Genomic DNA, 21,693 nt, shown 5'->3' on the forward strand with positions numbered 1-21,693 from the left:
TGAACACGAGAAATGGATGCTGTCCAAACAAGGAGGTCAGGGGCATGAAGTCAGCTTAAGAAAAAACGTCCGATGAACAGACACTTAAGGCCAAGGGGCAATTTAACACTTTTAAGTATAAAGAGCTTAGAAGAAAATTACCATCCAGCCAGTCGTCCCTGACACAGAGGACAACCTGTGTGGAAAGAAATATGGAAATCCAACTGGATAGGGGGAAGGCATTTTAGCCTGAAGGGAAAAGTTAGGTAAATCTTAGGTAAAGGGTGGGGGGGAAAGGTTCTGGAATCTTTACCACCACCCTTAGGTAAAGGGTGGGGGGGAAAGGTTCTGGAATCTTTATTCCTGAATATTGCTTTTATAAAGATCTCACGATATCGAAGAGCCGTTGGGTTTTCTCTTTTACTAACAAGTCACTTAACCTCTGAGAACCTGATTTTTCTCATTGGCAAAGCCTCACAGAAATGCTTGCCACAGTGCCAGCATACCGTCAGAACTCAATAAGCAGCAGCTGTCAGTTTTATGTCTATGCATCAGACTCCACGGTAAGCAATGGGGATACGGGGCTCCTCGGTCACATCCTGTATTATTTTCTTCAGTGCACTTATAATTATTTGAATTTCACCTTTATTAACCGGTTTACACATTTGTCTTATCTCCCACAACTCTTGAACATACGTACCGTGAAAGCCTGCCTTGGATAACTGGGATCTTAGATTTAATGGGGCCACAGCCTGAGACCAGACAGCTTTGTTAAGTCCTTTTGCATCGTCTCCCCCTCAATGATGGCTGGTAAAAGCTAGCTTTTGGAGTTCTGGCAACAAAGGAGCTCTATTGTGTAGGATAAGGCTTTGAGAGTCTAAATCTGGTAATGAATCAAAGTTAGTGACTCCAATAAAATGAAAACAACTCACAACAACTGTTACCATTATTCAGGTAACCGGTCACCAGACTCATTTGCAAATACAAAGACACTCATTCCAAGACATCGTGGATTACACAGCAAACACTTTTCTCCAGAAGCCTCAAAAAAGAAAAGAGACATCCAAGTTCATCAGAGCTAGGTATTTAATGGCACAGGGCCTTTGTGCCAGCAGCATATCAGAGACAGCCAAGGTGCCAAGGACACCTACCCTCCCCAGGAGCTCTGTTCTTCCTGTGTCTATCACAGGGCAACACAGCACAGATGTTCTCCCGAAGGTACTCAGAACTCAGTGGTGCTAAGCTCAACCCAATAGAGATTCACTGGGCATCTACTGCGCACATGGTGTATGGGGCACACAAGGGACTCAAAGATAAAGACGACATGGTCCCTGTCCTCGAAGAGCTTACAGTCCAGTAGAGGAGGCCAAGAACAGAGCCACCAGTGATAACAGACAAGACAAAGTGCATCAGGGTGATGGCTGAGCCGTGGCAGGTGTTCCTGTTTGAAGGGAGGAGGACCCAGCTGGGGAACCAGCCCAAGCAGACACCTGGAGCCTTTAGAGTTTGCGGCGCATTATGAAGGGGAGCAGACCACGGCACCCGGGACACAGGGTCCATCTGGGGATCACGTAAAGGACAGCCCTGCAGACTCGATCCTGTAGTGCTGGCAGGGAGGGCTTGGTGGCGGGAGGGGTTTCAATGTCCTTGGGGCCGTCAGCCCCACAGTTGCAGCCCTGGTGACCTGCAGGGCTGGGGTGGGGCTGGTCAAGGCTGCAGCAGAGCAAGTGGCCTCCCCAGCAAGAGTGCAAGCGGTGGGGAGGGTGATCCCACAGCGGCGGGACCCAAGCCCCAGCATAAGTGAGCAGCTTCTGTGCTGGGGCACGAGCTAGCCTGCTCTGTCTGCACTGCTCCCCGCTCACAAGACTGGGGGAGGGCAGAGTACACAGGCTTCAGGACGGAGCTGCTCACCAGGCCCGCTCCGCATGCCCCGGGCTGGTGATCTGACCTCTGCCCGCCTCAGTTCCTCATCTGTCGGCTCGGCAGCCAGTCTTTCCAGAGTGCCTGCCCTGTCCTAGACCCTGGTCTGGTGTTCGCTGTGCTAGTCCCTTTCACTGTCACCACCCCATGAGACAGGCTCTACTCTTACCCAATTTACTGATGAGGAAACTGTGGGACACAGAAATTATGCAACTTGCCTCAGGTCTCACAGTGGGTATGTCGCCTGCCGGGATCGGAGGCTCCAAAACTCGCATCTTAATGGCTATCCCACAGTCTCTCAAAAGTGAAAAACAAATGGAACTGTCTGGAAGGACTGCTGCCGGGGAAAACACGGTGCTGAAAGGACCTGACACACAGGTGGAGTCAGTATATGCTGGGTTCAGGTGAGAGACAACTGTTACTCAAAATATACAACGAACTCTTAAAACTCAACATAAGAAAACAAACAACTCAATTAAAAATGGCCAAAGACCTTAGCAAACACCTCACTAAAGAAGACAAGCAGATGGGAAACGAGCATATGAAGAGAGTCTCATGTGTCATCAGAGAAATGCAGATGAAAACAAGGTACCAGTACGTGCCTGTTAGAATGGCCAAAATCTGGAACACTGACAACACTTGGGGCAACAGGAACACTCATTCGTTGTGACTGGGAATGCGATATAGTAGAACCACTTTGGAAGACGTTCGGGCAGGTTCTTAAGAAACTAAACATGCTTTTACCACATGATCCAGTAATCCTGCTCCTTAGTATTTGCCCAAAGGACTTGAAAACTCATGTCTACACAAAAACCTGCACATGGAGGTTTACAGCAGCTTTACTCATAATTGCCAAAATTTGGAAGCAACCATGACGTCCTTCAGATAAACCATGGTACCTCAAGACAATGGGATACTCAACACTAAAGAGAAATGAGCTGGGGAGCCTGGGTGGCTCAGCTGAGTGTCGGACTTTGCCTCAGGTCATGATCTCGTGGTTTGTGAGTTCGAGTCCCATGTCGGGCTCTGTGCTGACAGCTTGGAGCCTGGAGCCTGCTTCTGATTCTGTGTCTCCCTCTCTCTCTACCCCTTGCCTGCTCACACTCTGTCTCTGTCTCTCTCTCTCAAAACTAAATAAACATTTAAAAAAAATTTTAAAGCGAAATGAGCCAGTAAGCTACAAAAAGTCATGGAGAAACGATAAGTGTATATGACTAAGTGAAAGAAGCCAATCTGAAAAGGCTACATACCATACGGTTCCAACTCTATGACACTGTGGAAAAGACCAAACTCTAAAGACTGTAAAAAGATCAGTGGTTGCCAGGGGTGTGGGGGTAGGGGTCGAATAAGCAGAGCACAGAGGATTTTTAGGGCAGTGAAAATATTCTGTATGATACCATAATGATGGATACAGGTCATTTTCACGGTTTCAGCCCACAGAATGTACGACTCTTGCGGGGGATGTTGATAATGGGGAAGGCCATGCCTGTGTAGGGGCAGGGAGTATTTAGCAAATCTCTGTACCTCCCCTCAGTTTTGCTCTGAACTTAACAATGCTCTAGAAAAGTAGAGCCTTCATAAAATGTGTGTCTGTGTGTGTGTGTATACATGCACCTCAGTAGCTGTTAATACTGGTCCTAAAGACAGCAGAGGAAGGCAGGCATTGGGAGCAACTGTCCAGGCGCAGAGGGAAGTGGCATTTCCCTGCAGGACCCCAGCCCCTTCAGCTGCCCCCCTCCGGGCCCTCCCAGAGCTGCAGCTTCTCACAGGCCCACAACAGGGCCGCCTGCTCGGCCTGGTGCTGAGCGCCAACTGCCAGCCCCACCCAGGACATCAGGCTTCCACACCAGGCCCGGCCCACTCCTTCCTCACCGTCCAGTGCCAGGCCAGGCTGCGGAAGTGACCACGAAACCCCAGAGCAGAGCTGCCCAATGGGACTGGCTTGGGTCCTTCCCAGGTCAGCTCCAACACCCCAGGAGCAGGAGAGCTCCCATGTGCTCACGGAGTTCCCCACGATGGCTCCTGGGAAACTGTGATAAGGTATCCGCCCCATACAGAATATCGTGGCGGAGTCCAAGACACCTGTAATAGTCCCCATCCTCAAAGTGCACAGAGATCGTCAGCCCGAACTGCACTGCAGGAGCCCCTAATTAGTCTCTCCACAACTGCAATCCATTCTTGCAGCGTACCCGGGTGAGGTTTTAAAACGTGGCTGTGATTATGTCCCGTTTAGCTAAGAGCCCTCTGACTGCGCTGGATAAGCTAAAATCCGAATGCCACAGGCGCTCCTTGATGGGGCCCCTGCCCACCCCTCCCAGGTCTTGCTCCCCGCCTCTTCCCCCTGTTCAACAGGCCCCAGTAACACTGACTCTCTTCTGCTTCTCTCAAGAAACCATGTCTGCTCTCCCCTAAGAGGCTCCACACAGGCTGATGGACCGCTCCTCCTAAAGCCATCTCCAGTGTCCCGGATGGGGTGAGGCTCCCCACCAGGGCCCTTGCTCCAAAATACTGCTCACAGCAATTCCCGGGGCGCTGTCTCCCCCGCCAGGCTGCAAGCTCCCGGCCTTCTTCACTGCTAGGTCCTAGTGCACAGTGCGGTGCTCAGTGAAGGGCCAAATGAATAAGAACATGAACAAATGGAGATGAGGGGTGGAAAAGAACAGTAAGGCACAGCGGGAACCGCAGGCCAGAATCAGAAGGGGACTGGTGTGCATCCAGTAACTAATTTTAGCCCAATGTCCTCACGTTACAAGGGTTGAAACAGATTCTAAGGCGAGATGCCTTTTGGGCCCACATGCCCCACACAGCTGTTCCTCAGTGGGAAGCAGTAAGTGTCACAAGAGTGTTCCTTCTGTTCTTTACAGCACATGCTTTTTTCTTTTTTCATGTTTGTTTATTTTTGAGAGAAAGAGACAGAGTGCGAGTGAGGGGTAGAGAGACTGAGACACAGAATCTGAAGCAGGCTCCAGGCTCTGAGCCGTCAGCACAGAGCCCAATGCAGGGCTCGAACCCACAAATCATGAGATCGTGACCTGAGCTGAAGTCGGACACTTAACCGACTGAACCACCCAGACAGCCCCAGAGCATCCGTTTTCTGTCCCACTATTCACTTTGGTGTGTGCAGCAGAGAAAACTGAAAGCATAAAGGCTTAGAGAGTTTACAGAGACTTAGAAGGAATGAAGCCTTATTAGGAAGAAGATTTTCACAATCATCAGACTCTCCTTCCTGTAAGGGACACTGGCGAAGGGAAAGGAGGCAAGTTACTGTCACCCAGACTCATCCGGAGTTGAGCCTCCAGCCCCTGAGTGGTGCCTGAGTATGAGGGAGAGCTGGGAAGAAGCAAAGCCTCTCATCTCAGCTGTACTGGCTCATCACAATACTGCAAAGCACGCCCAGGTTGCAAAAGCTTAACATACACTAGCTTCAGCGTCAACCAGCACGTACTGAATACAAACCATGCTTCAGGCCTCTTTCCATCTATTCTCTCATTTGATAGATATCATTTTCTGTTTTGCAAACACAACCTGGTCAAAGAAGAGGGGAACCTCACCAAGAAAGGGTACAGAACGTCTCTCTCTGTGCTTTTTGAAATTTTAAGAACCCTTATGCATGATCATCAAATGTGCAGCAGATGTTAACACTTAAAAGAAAGAGCTTTGTTGTTTTTTGTTTTGTTTTGTTTTTTAAGAGAGTGTGAGAGAGAGAGGGCGTGAGCAGGGGAGAGGGACAGAGTGGGAGAGACAGACTCTCAAGCAGGCTCCATGCCCAGTGTGGAGCCCAACACAGGCTTGATCTCATGACTCTGGGATCATGACCTAAGCCAAAATTAAGAGTCATATGCTCAACCAACTGAGCCACCCAGGAGATGCAAAAGACTTATTTATTTATTAACATTTATTTATTTTTGAGAGACAGAAAGAGACAGAGCATGAGCGGGGGAGGGGCAGAGAGAGAGAAGGAGACACAGAATCGGAAGCAGGCTCTAGGCTCTGAGCTGTCAGCACAGAGCCTGACGCGGGGCTCGAACCCACAAACCGTGAGATCATGACCTGAGCCGAAGTTGGAAGCTCAACTGACTGAGCCACCCAGGTGCCCCCAAAAGACTTTTTTAAAAGACATCCTTACAATGAAAGACCTAAATGTGAGACAGGAAACCATCAAAACCCTAGAGGAGAAAGCAGGCAACAACCTCTTTGACCTCAACTGCAGCAATTTCTTGCTGCGCACATCTCCAAAGTCATGAAAATTAAAAGCAAAAATGAACTATTGGGACCTCATCAAGATAAAAAGCTTCTGCACTGCAAAGGAAACAATCAACAAAACTAAAAGGCAACTGACGGAACGGGAAAAGAAATTTGCAAATGACATATCAGATAAAGGGTTAGTATCCACAATCTATAAAGAACTTACCAAACTCAACACCCGAAAAACAAATAATCCAGTGAAGAAATGGGCAAAAGACACAAATAGACACTTCTCCAAAGAAGACATCCAGATGGCCGACACACATGAAAAAATGCTCAATGTCATTCATCATCAGGGAAATACAAATCAAAACCACACTGAGATAACACTTCACACCTGTCAGAAAGGCTAAAATTAACAACTCAGGAAACAACAGACACTTGTGAGGATGTGGAGAAACGGGAACCCTCTTGCGCTGTTGGTGGGAATGCAAACTGGTGCAGCTGCTCTGGAAAACAGTGTGGAGGTTCCTCAAAAAATTAAAAATAGAACTACTCTATGACCCAGCAATAGCGCTGTTAGGAATTTATCCAAAGGATTCAGGAGTGCTGATTCATAGGGGCACATGTACCCCAATTCATAGCAGCACTTTCAACAATAGCCAAAGTATGGAAAGAGCCCAAATGTCCATCAACTGATGAATGGATAAAGAAGATGTGGTTTATAAAGAAAGAATGAAATCCTGCCATTTGCAGCACCGTGGATGGAACTGGAGGGTATTATGCTAAGTGAAATAAGTCAGAGAAAGACAGATATTTTATGTTTTCACCCATGTGGAACTTGAGAAACTTAACAGAAGACCATGGGGGAAGGGAAGGGGAAAAAATAGTTACAAACTGAGAGGGAGGGAGGCAAACCATAAGAGACTCTTGGATACTGAGAACAAACTGAGGGTTGATGGCGGGGGGGACGGGGAGAGGGGAAAATGGGTGATGGGCATTGAGGAGGCACCTGTTGGGAGGAGCACTGGGTGTTGCACGTAAGCGATGAATCGTGGTAATCTACCCCCAAAACCAAGAGCACACTGTACACACTGCATGTTAGCCAAATTGACATTATATTTAAAAAAATAAAAATTTGGGGCGCCTGGGTGGCTCAGTCAGTTAAGCGTTCGACTTCAGCTCAGGTCATGATCTCGCGGTCTGTGAGCTCGAGCCCCGCGTCAGGATCTGTGCTGACAGCTCAGAGCCCGGAGCCTGTTTCAGATTCTGTGTCTCTCTCTCTCTCTGACCCTCCCCCGTTCATGCTGTGTCTCTCTCTGTCTCAAAAATAAATAAACGTTAAAAATAAAAAATTTAAAAAAAATTAAAAAAAAAATAAATAAAAATTTAAAAAAATAATAAATAAATAAAAATAAAATACAATACAATAAAACAAAATAAAATAAAATAAAATAAAAGACATCCTTACATTTCCTAGTAGGCATGTGCTAGTTTTGCTCATTGACTAAGATTAAGCAGGGAAACTTTCGCTTAAAAAAAAAAAAAATAGTCAAGATAGACTGGGGTTGGAGGAGATTTCATAAAGCAATGATAAAGAGCTGAGACCTGATGGTCTCTCTAGGATCAAATACCTGAGGCCAAAACGCAACAGTAAGTGGCTGGAAACAATGAGCAGCCCCTAGCACACCTCTAAGTGTCATAGCCAGACCCCAGAGCCACGTCTTGTGAAATCCCAGTGCAAATAGGGGACTACTCACTGAAACAGTGAGATGCCGTTTCCAAGAGAATGGCAAATATACAACTCCGAAAATATTAAGTATCAGTAAAGAAGTGGGGAAGGGGGCTGCTCCCCTACATCCCTGATGTGTGTGAGTTAACACTTCTGAGAGCAACCGGAAGTAGCTTTTATATTTGGAATGTGCATACCTGTGACCCTTGAACTTCCAACTCCACCCTCAAGTCTGACCCTGGAGCAATGGTTCTCAAAGCGTGGTCTGGAACCTGAGAATCTTTCAAGAAGATTGTGATGTTAAGCCTGCTTTCACAATCAGCTTTATTTGCCTTCTTACTCTCATTCTTTTATGAGTTTAGATAGTGAGTTTCCAGAGGCTACGGACATGGGATATTGCCACATAATGAATGAAAAGCAGATGTGAGAATGCAGTGGTCTTCCATTAAGCTAGACATTAAGGAGATCTGGCAAAAATGGAAAACGCTACGCTTCTTATAAGATTTTTGTTTTTGAAGTTTTTTAAATGAAAATATATATGTTTCACACATATGTGAAAAAATAACACATTTTAATGAAAACATATGACAATATGACATATAATGGGCTTCTTATTAAGTTCATGTTTTCACAATTTGTTTTAATTTTTAACATGATAAATACTGACAGACACAATCCACAAACAAAAGTTCTTTGAAATCTTCAATAAGACTTAAGAGTGTGAAATGTCATGAGACCAAAAAGTTTGAGAACCACTAACCACTGATCTAGAGAAACACATTTTGCATGAGGAAGCACATCCAAGGATGTTCACTGAGCCACTGTGTATAGTAGGAAAATGCAGAATGAACTTCCATGTCCCTTAACAGAACGGTTGAATGAACTGGGGTGTAGTCAGACTACGGAAAATGATGCCCCACCAAAAACAGTGAGGCAGATACATCTACGTGCACCAACGTGAAAATATCTCCAGGACACACTGCAGATAAGTGAGCAAATTGCACACTATTAATACGTGGCATAACATTTTCTTAAAGATTTAATAATAACGGCAGCGCCTGTGTGGCTCAGTCGGTTAAGCATCTGACTTCAGCTCAGGTCACGATCTCATGGTCCGTGAGTTCGAGTCCCCCATCAGACTCTGTGCTGACAGCTCGAAGCCTGGAGCCTGCTTCAGATTCTATGTCTCCCTCTCTCTTCTCTGCCCCTCCCTCACTCACTCTCTCTCAAAAAAACTTTAAAAATTTAATAATAACGAAATGCAAATAAAATCATGTTTTTTCCACGGGAACACAGAGCAGCACAAAACACTAACAGTACACAGTAATGGTAGTTAGTTACCTCTGGGGAGTGAGCAAGGGCAGGGCTTTAATTTTCTCTTACTGTCTGAACTTTAACATAGACACACACAAACACACATACTTACAGACGTGGCAAATTCGAATTTGGGAAATCTGGGAAACTCCCTCCACTATCCTACCAGCAGCAGGTGGTGAGACCTACTGGCACTGGGGCAGGGAGCATCTCAGGACAGCCTCATGCCCACAGCCTGTCTCATCAGCTGAAGCACTGAGATCATGTACAGCTTATTCATACTTCCTCCTGGAATATTCACCACATTCCAAACCAACTTGGAAATCGTAATTCTTCTCAAAGCCCATTCATAATCTGTTTCCCAAAGACAGAGGAATAGCAGTGATCAAAATATGGAAAGTAACCTTGATGACACCCCAAAATGTAGCAATAGACTGGTTCTTGCAACTATCAAAACAAAATGTCCAATAGTTGAGATAACCTGACAAGTTCCCAATAAGGACCAGCTGATAATGATCCTCTTCCTGTAATCCAATAACATTTTAAATATTTAATACGGTGTGAAGAATTTTTCTCCTAAAGATGCAACGATCTGCCCTAGGCAAGTCTGTTGCTTCAGACTGTTGTTTGCACTGGTTTCTTAGCTCATGATTCTAATATTCCATGATTGCAGTTACTTAATTGACACACGTATCTCCTTGCACCTAGAAACAAGCCAGTACGAAAGCAATAACAGAAAGGTCTGGTGTTTTACAAGAATAGACCAGAGGGACGATACACATAGCCCGAAAACAGGCTCACTTACGTAAGAGTTTGTAGTAAGAAAACCGCCATAGATTAATGAGTAAAGAATAGGTTCCTCAATAAATGACATGGGGGAATAAATGGGGGAATTAGCTACAGTCTTGACTTCCACCATCAAAAGAACAAAACAGACTGAAGGGGTAAAGGTTAATAAGTAAGATCACTGAAGATAATGAAGAAAAAGGAGATGGTTATTTAAGTGCTGTAAGGAGGAGCTATATCAATCTCATCATTACAGAATTAAAGAAATTTAAAAAATGGGCAGTTTGACAACTTAAAACAACTGCTGCTCATCAAAATGAACCACAGCCACAATTCAAAGGTCACAGACGACTGAAAGGAAGATACCTGCAATAAAAGAGAGCCAAAAAATATCTGAAACTATGTTACCCATAGAGTTCATAAAATCCATTGAGACCTCAACATCCCGGGGCACCTGCGTGGCTCCTTCAGTTAAATGTCTGACTCTTGATTTCGGCTCAGGTCATGATCTCACAGTTTGTGGGATTGAGCCCCGAGTCAGGCTCTGCACTGAGCCTGCCTGGGATCCTCTGTCTCCCTCTCTACACCTCCCTTGCTCCAGCATGCACATGCGCTCTCTCTCTCTCAAAATAAATAAACCTCAAAAAAATTAAAAAAAAAAAAAAAAAAAAAGAAGAAACCAACATCCACTTTGAAACATAAGCAAAAGACAAGAACGAGTCACAGAACTATATAAATGGTAAAAATACCTATGGAAAAATGTTCAACATAGTAATTGAATAAATGTGACCTAAAACAATGGTGTACTTGTATCCGTCTACTAAACTGTCAGGGACCATCGCTACATACTGCTGGCGGCGATGAGGAGGGTACTCTCCTCACTGCTGGCGGAAGCGGCAGGGACCATCCTTCCGGAGGGCAAGCTGCCATGCCAACCAGTCCTGAAACTGTCTGCACACACTTTGGCCTCATAATGAGACGTACACAATTTGTTGAAATACTGAAATCTTTATAGTGAAGAGGTTTGTGTTCAGGTGTATTCTGCACAATGCTATTTATATTAGCAAAAATGTTGTGCAAGGGTTAAATTTTGATATTCCTATTCAACATCCAGTTTGGTAGCCACCAAACATCAAGTTTAAGAATATGGCAAAATGGGGCACCTGGGTGGCTCAGGTGGTTAAGTGTCTAGCTCTTAACTCCGGCTCAGGTCTTGATCTCACAGTTCATGGATTTGAGCCCCGTCTTGGGCTCTGTGCTGACAGTGCAGAGCCTGCTTGGGATTCTCTCTCTCTCCCTTTCTCTGCCCCTCCCATGCTTAAGTGTTCGGTCTCTCTCAAAATAAATAAACTTAAAAAAAAAAAAAAGAATATGGCAAAATGGCTCTGAATTAGTGTTTGATTGTTTTTTTTTTAAGTAGAAGCTGTCAGCTATGTATATATAAAAAGCCAAGGTGACAGTAAATCTCATATATTAAAAAAAAAAAAAAAAAAAAAAAAAAAAGCCAAGGCATAAAATACACCAAGATGTAACAGTGGCTAACACTGGTGGTAGAATTACTACCAGTTTCTCTTCTGCACTTCCCGTATTTTCTACAGTAAGCCCTATCTTTACAATCAGACACACACACATATATAAAGGAGTACGAGCTTTAGAGAGGATGAATAAAAAATACCTAAGGAAAAAAAAAAAAATACCTAAGAATGAAAACCCCTTTCCCAACACGCCCGTTGTATCCCACACAGAGCCAGGCTTGCCTCGGTAGCACATGGGTTCTCTGTAGGTCCCTCCTCCCCCACCCCTGGCCACCTATGTCCCCACGCTGCCCTCCTCACTCAGCCAGGGCCCAGTGGGCATGGGCCTCAAACTGCCTACCCTTCTCCACTCTGGACCAAACTCACTGCCTCAGTTAGGGGTTTGAGACAAAAGCAATCCTAGGGAGCAATCTGCAGCGGAAAGATGGTGTTTGCATGGTTTTTAAAAAGGATGCTGCCGGGGCGCCTGGGTGGCGCAGTCGGTTAAGCGTCCGACTTCAGCCGGGTCACGATCTCGCGGTCCGTGAGTTCGAGCCCCGCGTCAGGCTCTGGGCTGATGGCTCGGAGCCTGGAGCCGGTTTCCGATTCTGTGTCTCCCTCTCTCGCTGCCCCTCCCCCGTTCATGCTCTGTCTCTCTCTGTCCCAAAAATAAATAAAAAACGTTGAAAAAAAAAATTAAAAAAAAAAAAAAAAAAAAAAAAAAAGGATGCTGCCGATCCAAACTTGGAATCTGCCAAAGGTCCAAGATGTATTTTCAGTTTTTGCTAGGGATGGGAGTTCCATCTATTTCGAAAGAATAGACTTCCCCACCTCAAGTTTCATTTTCTTTCCTTCCTTTTTCTTCTTGGGGTAGGAATGGGGAGACACAGAAAGGGAGGAGTAAATAATCAAATATGGATCTAATTTACTGGGACTCTTCAAGTCAGGGAACATTGTGCACTGAAACAGAAACAGAAAGAAGGCCTTCCCACCAAAAGCAGATGAGGGTTCCTTTTTCTCTGCATCCTCACCAACTTGTTATTTCTTGTTTGTTTTACTTTTATTTTTATTTTTATTTTTTTTATTTTAGCCATTCTGACCGGTGTGAGGTGCTCATTGTAGTTTTGATTTGCATTTCCCTGATGAGTGATGTTGGGCATCTTTTCATGTGTCTGTTGGATGTCTGTACATCTTTCTTTGGAAAAATGTTCATGTCTTCTGCCTATTTTTAATCAGACTGGTCTTTTTGTTTTGTTTTGGTGTTGAGTTGTATGAGTTCTTTATGTATTTTTGGTAGTATAACCCCTTATTGGATATATCATTTACAACCATCTTCTCCAACTCAGTAGGTTGCCTTTTGTTTTGTTGGTGGTTTCCTTGGCTGTGCAGAAGCTTTTTACTCTGATGTAATCCCAACAGTTGATTTTTGCTTTCATTTCCCTTGCCTTAGGAGGCCTGTCTAGAAAAATGTTGCTATGGCTGACGTCAAAAAAATCACTACTTATGTTCTCTTCAAGGTTTTTTATGGCTTCAGGTCTCACATTTAGGTCTTTAATCCAATTTGAGCTTATTTTTGTGTATGGTATTAGAAAGTGGGCCAATTTCATTCTTTTGCATGTAGCTGTCCAGTTTTCCCAGCATCATTTATTGAAGACACTGTCTTTTTCCCACTGTAAAAATGATATAGCCACTGTGGAAAACACTAGGAGGTTCTTCAAAAAACCAAAAATAGAAATACCATATGATTCAATAATTCCACTACTGGGTATTTACCCAAAGAAAACAAAAACACTAATTTGAAAAGATAAAGGCACCTTATGTTTATCACAGCATGATTTATAATAGCTAAAATATGGAAGCCACCTAAGTATACATTAATAGATGAATGTATAAAAATGTACACACACACACACACACACACACACACACACACACACACAGAATATTATGCAGCCACAAAAAAGGATGAGATCTTGCCATTTATGACAATCCATAGATGGAACTAGAAGGTATTATGCCAAGTGAAATAAGTCGGACCGAGAAAGACAAATACCATATGATTTCACTCAGGTGCAGAATCTAATAAACAAAACAAATGAATAAGTGAAAACAAATACATGAAAAGCAGAACCATGCCTACAAATATGTAAAACAAACTGATGGTTGCCAGAGAGATGGGGGCATGGGGGGACTGGCCAAATTGGTGAAGGGGAGTGGGAGATAGGGGTACCACTTATGGAATGAGTAAGTCATGGGAAGAGAAGGCACAGCATGTGCAATATAGTCAGCGATACTGTGATAGCACTGTATGGTGACAGATGGGAGTTACACTTGAGGTGAGCATAACGTAACACATAGAGATGTTGAATCACTAGCTTGTACACCTGAAACTAATGTAACATTGTGTATCAACTATACTCAAAAAATAAATAAATAAATAAATAAATAAATAGCATAAAACAGAACAAATGCTGCCTGGGCAAGTTCTAGTTGTTTTAAAAACCAATCTCATCATTACTAAATGTTTGCTTTTCATCTCTCAGTTCAATTCCTTGCTCTATTATTGTTATTCTAGTCAGTTCCAATGATAATATACACAGTTTTCAAATATTTTTATGACAATTTTTTAACACTAACTCTTCCAAGATACATAAAATTCCATTTTTACAGAGATTCAATCCTTCTGACATCCCTGCTCATTCTATTCCTTCACACACTCTGTTAAACACCTGCTATGTATCAAGTTTTATGTTGGAGGCTATGGATGGAGCAGTCAACCAGAGAGGACAGGTGGTTCCTGTCCTCAGTGAACTTACAGTCTTAGGGGGAGACAGTATTTAACAAATACTTACACAAATTACCTAACTGTAATTTGTGGTTAAGTGCTAGGAAGGAAACTTATAGATGCTATGAGAACACATCAGGAAGTCCACTATTATAATTTTACTCCTAAAACAGGCTATTTCTTTCTTAAAGCTGGAAGCACATCAAAATGCCTCTTTCAATCTTCTGATAGAGTCACATTTAGAGGGAGGTAGTGGTGGAGGCTCTTGTTTGTTTTGTACTTGCAGTAAGAACACAGGAATGCACAACTATCCTGGAAAATGATTTCATCCTGGAAATTGATACTGGTTTCTTCTTTCTTTTTTTTTTTTTTTAAATTTTTTTTTCAACATTTTTTATTTATTTTTGGGACAGAGAGAGACAGAGCATGAACGGGGGAGGGGCAGAGAGAGAGGGAGACACAGAATCGGAAACAGGCTCCAGGCTCCGAGCCATCAGCCCAGAGCCTGACGCGGGGCTCGAACTCACGGACCGTGAGATCGTGACCTGGCTGAAGTCGGACGCTTAACCGACTGCGCCACCCAGGCGCCCCACTGGTTTCTTCTTTCAATGTAGAGAGGAGGGGCATATTTACAAAGACTTATGTACAAACAAACCTTGTATTTAATTAATAGAAGAAATTTTGGGGTGGCTGGGTGGCTCAGTCGGTTGAGCGTCTGACTTCGGCTCAGGTCATGATCTCGCGGTCTGTGAGTTCAAGCCCCGCGTCGGGCTCTGTGCTGACACCTCAGAGCCTGGAGCCTGTTTCAGATTCTGTGTCTCCCTCTCTCCCCCCACCTCCCCACCCCCCACTCATGTTCTGTCTCTCTGTCAAAAACAAACATTAAAAAAATTTAATAGAAGAAATTTTGAAAGAACCTAGATGTGCATCATTCAGAGAGTGCTCAGATGAATTATGATAAGGATATACTATGTTCTGTAAGAACATGGATGGAGGCAAAGACAAATACCCTATGATTTCATTCATATGTAGAAGTTAAGAAATAAAGAAAAAAAAGAGACAAATATACTTTTTAAAAAAATGTTTATTTATTTTGTGAGAGAGTGCTTGCACAAGCAGGGGAGGGTTAGAGAGAAGAGAATCCCAACCAGGCTCCATGCTGTCAGCACGAAGCAGGATACAGGACTTGATCCCATAAACCACGAGATCATGACCTGAGCTGAAATCAAGAGCCAGATGCTTAACCAACTGAGCCACCTGGGTACCCCAAAGTACACTCTTAAATACAGACAACAAACTGATGGTTTCAAGAGGGGGAAATGGGTGAAACAGGTAAAGAGGAAAAGGGGACACTTGTCGTGATGAGCACTGAGTAACATATGGAAGAGGTGAGTAATTACAGTGTATACCTGAGACTAATATTAACACTGTAAGTTAACTACACTTGAGTTAAAGACTAATAGTAAGGCAATGCCTATGTACTAACATGGAATGCTCTCCAAAACATACTATGTGGGGAAAAGCAAACCACTACACATGACTCAATTTGTTTTCAAAAGAATGCATACACCTGTTGTACTAATGAGAGAAAGCGCTTTATGGCTGTACCAGGTGTCCGTGGCGATTACCTCCGGCACATGATGGAGGAGGTTTACGCATTATTTACCGTGACAATGTATTTAGGTACTATTCGTACAATAAAAATACAACAGTTAAGACAAAATTCACCCTGAAAAATTTGTACTCGTTGGCAGCCTCCCCACTGCTTACTGGAAGCAGTGCCCTGTAGAAACAGCCACAGAGTGGAGCCAGCCCAGAGAGACCAAACCCCTTTGTCCAGAACCGTGGGTGTTCACTGGGAGGGCAGCAGGGAGGGAAGGGCAGACAAAACACCCCTTCCCAAGGGCCTGCTGGCTGTCCCCGCGGCTCATGTGCTCCAGCCAGCCGGGCTCAGGGCAAGCAGCAAATCCTGGCAGCAGACGGGAGCTCTCCTCTCCCAGGGCTGCCTAACGTGCCAGATTATGGCACCAGAGAATCAGAGCGGTCCCTGAGGAGGAGTATCTCAGCATCACGCCCTGAACAGCCCTAAGCCAAGGGCACCACAGACCCTGTCAAAAGACTCCCAAGAACATAATCCCATTCACGTTGAAAGGTAGCACTTTTCTTCAATAGTTTGGATACATACTCAGAATCTGAGCTTAAAGGCCATGTAGTCTACTTACGTTTGTATTCTACACAGAGTTGTCACCCACATGTTTCCTAAACTCTCTTTGAAAACAGGTGTGTTAGGCACTGAGGAGGGCACTTGTTGGGAGGAGCGCTGGGTATTGTATGTGAGCAAAGAATCATGGGAATCTACCCCCAAAACCAAGAGCACACCGTATACTCTGTATGTTAGCCAACTTGACAATAAATTATATTAAGAAAATGAAAAAAAAAAAAGAATGAGGGGCCTTCTGTGGCCCAGAACTTTGTCTCCCTGCAGCTTCCACACTGGTGACCTGTGTGTTCTCTGAGCCACAGGGAATGACATTCATCCGCCCTACACAGTAGAGGTAGAGCCCTTCAACATTACAAACACAGCTCCCTCCCTGCCCCAAAACACTTCAGAAGGGAACTGGAGGCACCTGGAATATAACCTAGACTTCTAAGTCAAGTGAGGCAACTTGGCTCTGTCTCTTGATAACCCACATCCGTCAATGCTATTATCTGGGGCAGACGTCAGGAAGGAAACCATGACAAGGCATGACTTGGATTTTTAAAAGACCTGGGAATCCCGGCGACTGGGAATCTCCCTCTCCATACTAGGGACCCCACGCTTCTAGCTGGTGAATTCCAGGCACCGGGTAGGACCTGCCAACTGCAACCTCTGGCCTGACCTTGGCATGTGAGTGAACCTGGCTTCCCTTCTTCCATGCTTCCCCTTTCCCGGAATGCCCCTGCTCCCCCTCAGCCCAGCTGCAGTCCAAGAGAGGACCCCAGAGCATCCTGAACGTGCTCCAGCATTTCCTTCACCACATTTTGACTGAGCGCCTGTGGCGTACAAGACATGACGCCAGACTCGGAGAGAGAAAAAGTGAGGGCTGGTCAAACAGAGCGTCCGTTCTGCCTTGACGGGCTCCCACCACGTGATCGTCCCAGTCCGGTCGCAATTACATTTAGACCGTCTTCTGCTGCGCGCCAGGTGATGTAAAATTGAGTGGTTGTTCTTCTCCATGCCCAACTTACCCTCTGGGGAGCAGGGCCTGGAGTGTTTCAGGAGAGCGGAGTAGAAGCATCGGGCCCAACCAGACCAGGAGTTATCTAATTCTTACATCAGTTCAACAGTCAGTGGCTCACTATCCAAAAGCCTTCAAAATGCTCCCAACCACAACTCAGGGGTTAAGAAGTCCCCTAGCAACTCCTTCCAGAATGTTTCTGCTTGTACTTCTCTCCATCACGGGGCAGTCAGGATCAGTAAGCAGTCCCAGCCTCAGGCCACTACAGGCGCTACCGGAGTTCCCTTTACCTTGACCATGGGCACCAGCCCCTCTCTGCGCGGCTGCACCTCATCGCTTCTATGATGACCCACACCTTGTGGGCAAATAGCAAGGTGGAGTCCCTTGTTGCTCCCCACCCCTGCAGCAATCCTCGTCCCTGCAAGCAGCCCCTCATCAGGGCCCATGGGAAGTGAAGGGGCCAGAATCTCTGTGGAGGGGACTCTGTCTGCAGCCCTTGTGCCGGCACCCAGCAGGGCCTAAATAAAGGTCGTGCACTGCCCCACCGGCGGGTCCCTGTGGCCTGGGCAGGGTCTGTCCCTTTTTTTCTGAGAGGAGCCCGGTGGGCTGAACTAGTGAGAAAATGGGCCAAAGACTAAGGAGAAGCCTTTAATACAAAGCCTAATATGTTTTATCACGAGGACATTCTCCAATCCTCAACACTCTGCTTCCGTATGCATACGCTTTTTTAATTCTAAAAAGTGTGTGCAAATTTTCAGATTTATTAGAATCTTTTCTTTAAAGTAAAAATGTTTTCTTAAAGTAAAAATTGTCACCCAGTTACAACCTGCATCCTGTTCTGTAGAAATCAGTTAATGGAAAATTTAGTTTTCAGAAACCGGAAAATAAAATTTATTTTATGCTTAAGAGGATTTTTGGGGGGCACCTGGGTGGCTCAGTCGGTTAAGCATCCGACTTCGGCTCAGGTCATGATCTTGGGGTTTGTGGGTTCGAGCCCCGTGTCAGGCTCTGTGCTGTTAGCTCAGAGCCTGGGGCCTGCTTTGGATTCTGTGTCTCTCTCTCTCTCTCTGACCCTCCCCCACTCACGCTCTGTCTCTGTCTCTCAAAAATAAATAAAATGTTAAAAAAAAAAAACAGGATTAAAAAAAATTTTTTTTAAGTTTATTTATTCATTCTTTGAGAGAATGGGTGGCTTAGTCACTTGAGCATCTGACTCGGTTTTGGCTCAGGTCATGACTTCATGGTTTGTGGGACAGAGCAGAGCCTGCTTGGGATTCTCTCTCTCTGTCTCCCTCTGCCCCTCCCCTGCCCATGCGCTCACTTTCTCTCAACAGTAAAAAATAAATAAACATGTTAAATTACTACTCTCTTTCTTTGTTATTGTTCTCCTTAATTGTTCTGCTTGTTTTTGCTTTTACACAAAAGCCGACATTACCCAAAAATCAATGCTGCCTGACATGACCCCGCTATACCAACTCCATGCATTAATTTATGTCACCTCTCTTCTTCTATCTAATGTCTTTCTTTCTGGCTTCATCTAATGAGTACTGACAGGTCTTCCCTAGTCCTGCTGGCTTCATCCCACATGCCTGTCCTCTCCCTGGAAGTCCTGAAGCCCTTGAGAAGAATGGGGGTCTCTCCACAGCTTCACCCCAGTCCCTGCCAGCCTTCACCTGCTTGGTGCTCGGAGCGTGACACTGTCCTGTCACTGAGTCACACGCTGCTGAATGGCACCTGTCAGCATGTCTGTTCTAGTGCCCAGGCAGACGGTAAACTCTTGTTCTAGCGCCCAGGCGGACGGGAAGAAGACCATGCCTCAAAGTCCTTTCATGTCCCACTCAGCACACGGCAGTGCTGTGCACATAGCATAAGGTCAGGCTCCTGCTGGGTAAGCCCACTTCCAATGCCAACCAAATGCCTCTCAGGCAGCCCATCGACTTGGATGTGTCGAGAGTGCTTCCAGTGCAGCTGCCTTCAGAATCCCTCTAATATGCAGGGTAGACATTAAGTTTGATCACAGAGAGTAACCAACTCTTCCGTCCTGGCATCAGATAGATGCCCAAGACTGTTGCTTCTCCATGACAGGGACCATGCATCCTTTACTCCTGGGTCCTTGGTCCAGCCCACAGCTGGTACTCAAGGAACACCTGCTGAAGGGAGAGATTATCTCCAGGACCCAAGCTACTTGCTGGTTTTCCTTTCTATTGGAATTCCCCAACTCCTGGCCATCTGGAAGGTGGAAGGATACCCCATGACTATGCCTGCCCAAAGACAAGGTGAACACTTATTTTCCACAATGAATTTGGCAATCTCCTGCCAAGTTTAACGACTTAGTGCTGTAGATCACAAAGTCAAGCTCACCACAACCCTTTCCTAATCAACCACCATTTCCAATCACTCGGGCCTGCAGCCTTTACAACAACTCTGGTCAGTCTCTTCCCTTCATGGCCCATTAAAAACTAGGTACCCAAGTGCCGCTTACTGCTCCTTGATCTCTTTTAAGTCACCCTTCCCATCCTTTCCCTTCAAGTCCTGGCCCCCACCCAAGCGCAAGACCTCAAACAATGCCCCAGCTTCTGGCATCCGGCCTCCCTAGCTCCAACTCCCTTCACAGACCCTACATGTTACCATCAGGCTTATTAAGGACTGTTTTCAACGGGTCCATCCTCTGCTCAAACAGTAACTTTGCACTTTTGAAACCATCAAGTCTGTACTCTTCTGTTCTAACTGACCTGGACCCATATTCATGCTCATATCCCAAGAACTGTGACTAACCTTCCTGCCTCTCTCCTTCCAGGAACATGCAACATTCTCTGCGATCTCATAATCTTGGCAAAGGTCTCACCTCTGCTTATTCATTTCCCACCCATGCTCCAGAGCTCAGGACACCAGCACAATTTCTCACATAAGCTTTCCCCAAGGCCCAGTCCCACGGGTCTCTCTTCTCCCTCACTGAACAGTCTCTAGCTGTCATACACTGACTTCCTGTTGACTCATAAGCATCCTTTTCGATGGTGTTAAGTCAGAACATCTGAGGAAGACCAGACTCTCATTGGCCATGTAATCCTGCCCAAACCATGAAGAATTCTGGTATCCCTCTGACATCTGCCAAGTGCAGTTCTCTCCCATGATTCACAACAACCCTGTAGAGCCAAAGTCTCAGTAAGGATCAACTAAATGTCAGGTAAGGAAGAGCGCACACACTTTTCATGGAGTACTTATCCTCTATCCAGCCACTCAGGAACTTCTCTGCTACAAAATTTTAGGTAACTGCACAAATGTAGGGGTACGGGAAGGAGACAGGAGGCCGTTCGACAAATCTGATGGCAAGGGCGCCGGTCCTAAGTGTGGGACATGAACACTAAGCCGCTGTCGGGATCAGTGGGGAGCAGAGAGAAGAAGTGAGCAGTAGGGATGCAAGCAGGGTCCACAGGGGTATAAATGAACCACGTGGACAAAGAATAAAACTGGGGCTACCTTTCTTCCCAACGTTCAATCCATCGCAGCCTCCAGGACTGCCAGGGGCGCGCAGTAAAATCACTTTCCGCCAGACCCCGGCACCTCGGAGAGCGCCGGCCAGGCCGACCCGCCCCTCCCCGCTCCTCTGGCCTTACCGATCGAGATTTCCTGCGCGAAGGCCAGCGAAATGAGCAGCAGGGGCAGCCCCACCGCGATGCACGTGACCATTTTATCCACTGCCAGCTCCAGCCGCAGCCCCTTGAACTTGGGCTCCGAGGGCTCCTTCAGCAAGAAGTCCGAGAACACGTACTCGGTGGCCAGGTGGGCGATAGCCATGGCTGAGGCGCGCGGGTTCGGCCCCACTGGCGCAGGAGTGCAGGCGCCGGTACCGCCGACGTCTGGAGGGTTCGGAGGACTGCGCGGCGCCTTCACCGTCACCTGCCGCGCCCCCGGCTTTCGCTTTCCCTTTGCCGGCTCCCCGGTTGCTCATACAACCCACCAGCCTTTGTGTCTGCAGGCGCCCGGCTCCCAGAGAGCCACAGCGCCGCCGCCGCAGCTCGCGCCGTGCGCCCGGGCGCAGGAGCTCTCGCGCTCGCTCGGGCGCAGGCCCGCCCCCGAGCGCTCGGCCCGCGCAGGCCCCCGGGATGCGCGCGCCGCCTGGGCTCCGCGCCGCCCCGCCTCCGCAGGCGCGAGAACCTCTCTCCTCCTTCCCGCGACCCCTCCGCCCCGCTCCGGAGGTAGAAGCCGCCCCGGGCCGGCTAGCGCGCTCGCTCGCTCGCTCGCTCGCTGCGCCGCGCTCTT

The 21,693-nt window shown here is 46.3% G+C and overlaps 1 protein-coding gene across 1 annotated transcript in view; it reads right to left on the bottom strand.

Annotated features, from left to right (window-relative positions):
- Positions 1 to 21,461, bottom strand: part of PANX1 (pannexin 1) — a 46,188-nt gene extending 24,727 nt beyond the window's left edge. Inside the window, exon 1 of the mRNA XM_058687451.1 lies at positions 21,048 to 21,461. Coding sequence (XP_058543434.1) covers positions 21,048 to 21,228 — 181 coding nt within the window. The 5' untranslated portion in view covers positions 21,229 to 21,461. The remainder of the gene's footprint in view (positions 1 to 21,047) is intronic.
- Positions 21,462 to 21,693: the final 232 nt, after the last annotated feature.

The sequence above is a fragment of the Neofelis nebulosa genome, chromosome 10, assembly GCF_028018385.1.
Source record: "Neofelis nebulosa isolate mNeoNeb1 chromosome 10, mNeoNeb1.pri, whole genome shotgun sequence".
Classification (NCBI taxonomy): Eukaryota; Metazoa; Chordata; class Mammalia; order Carnivora; family Felidae; genus Neofelis; species Neofelis nebulosa.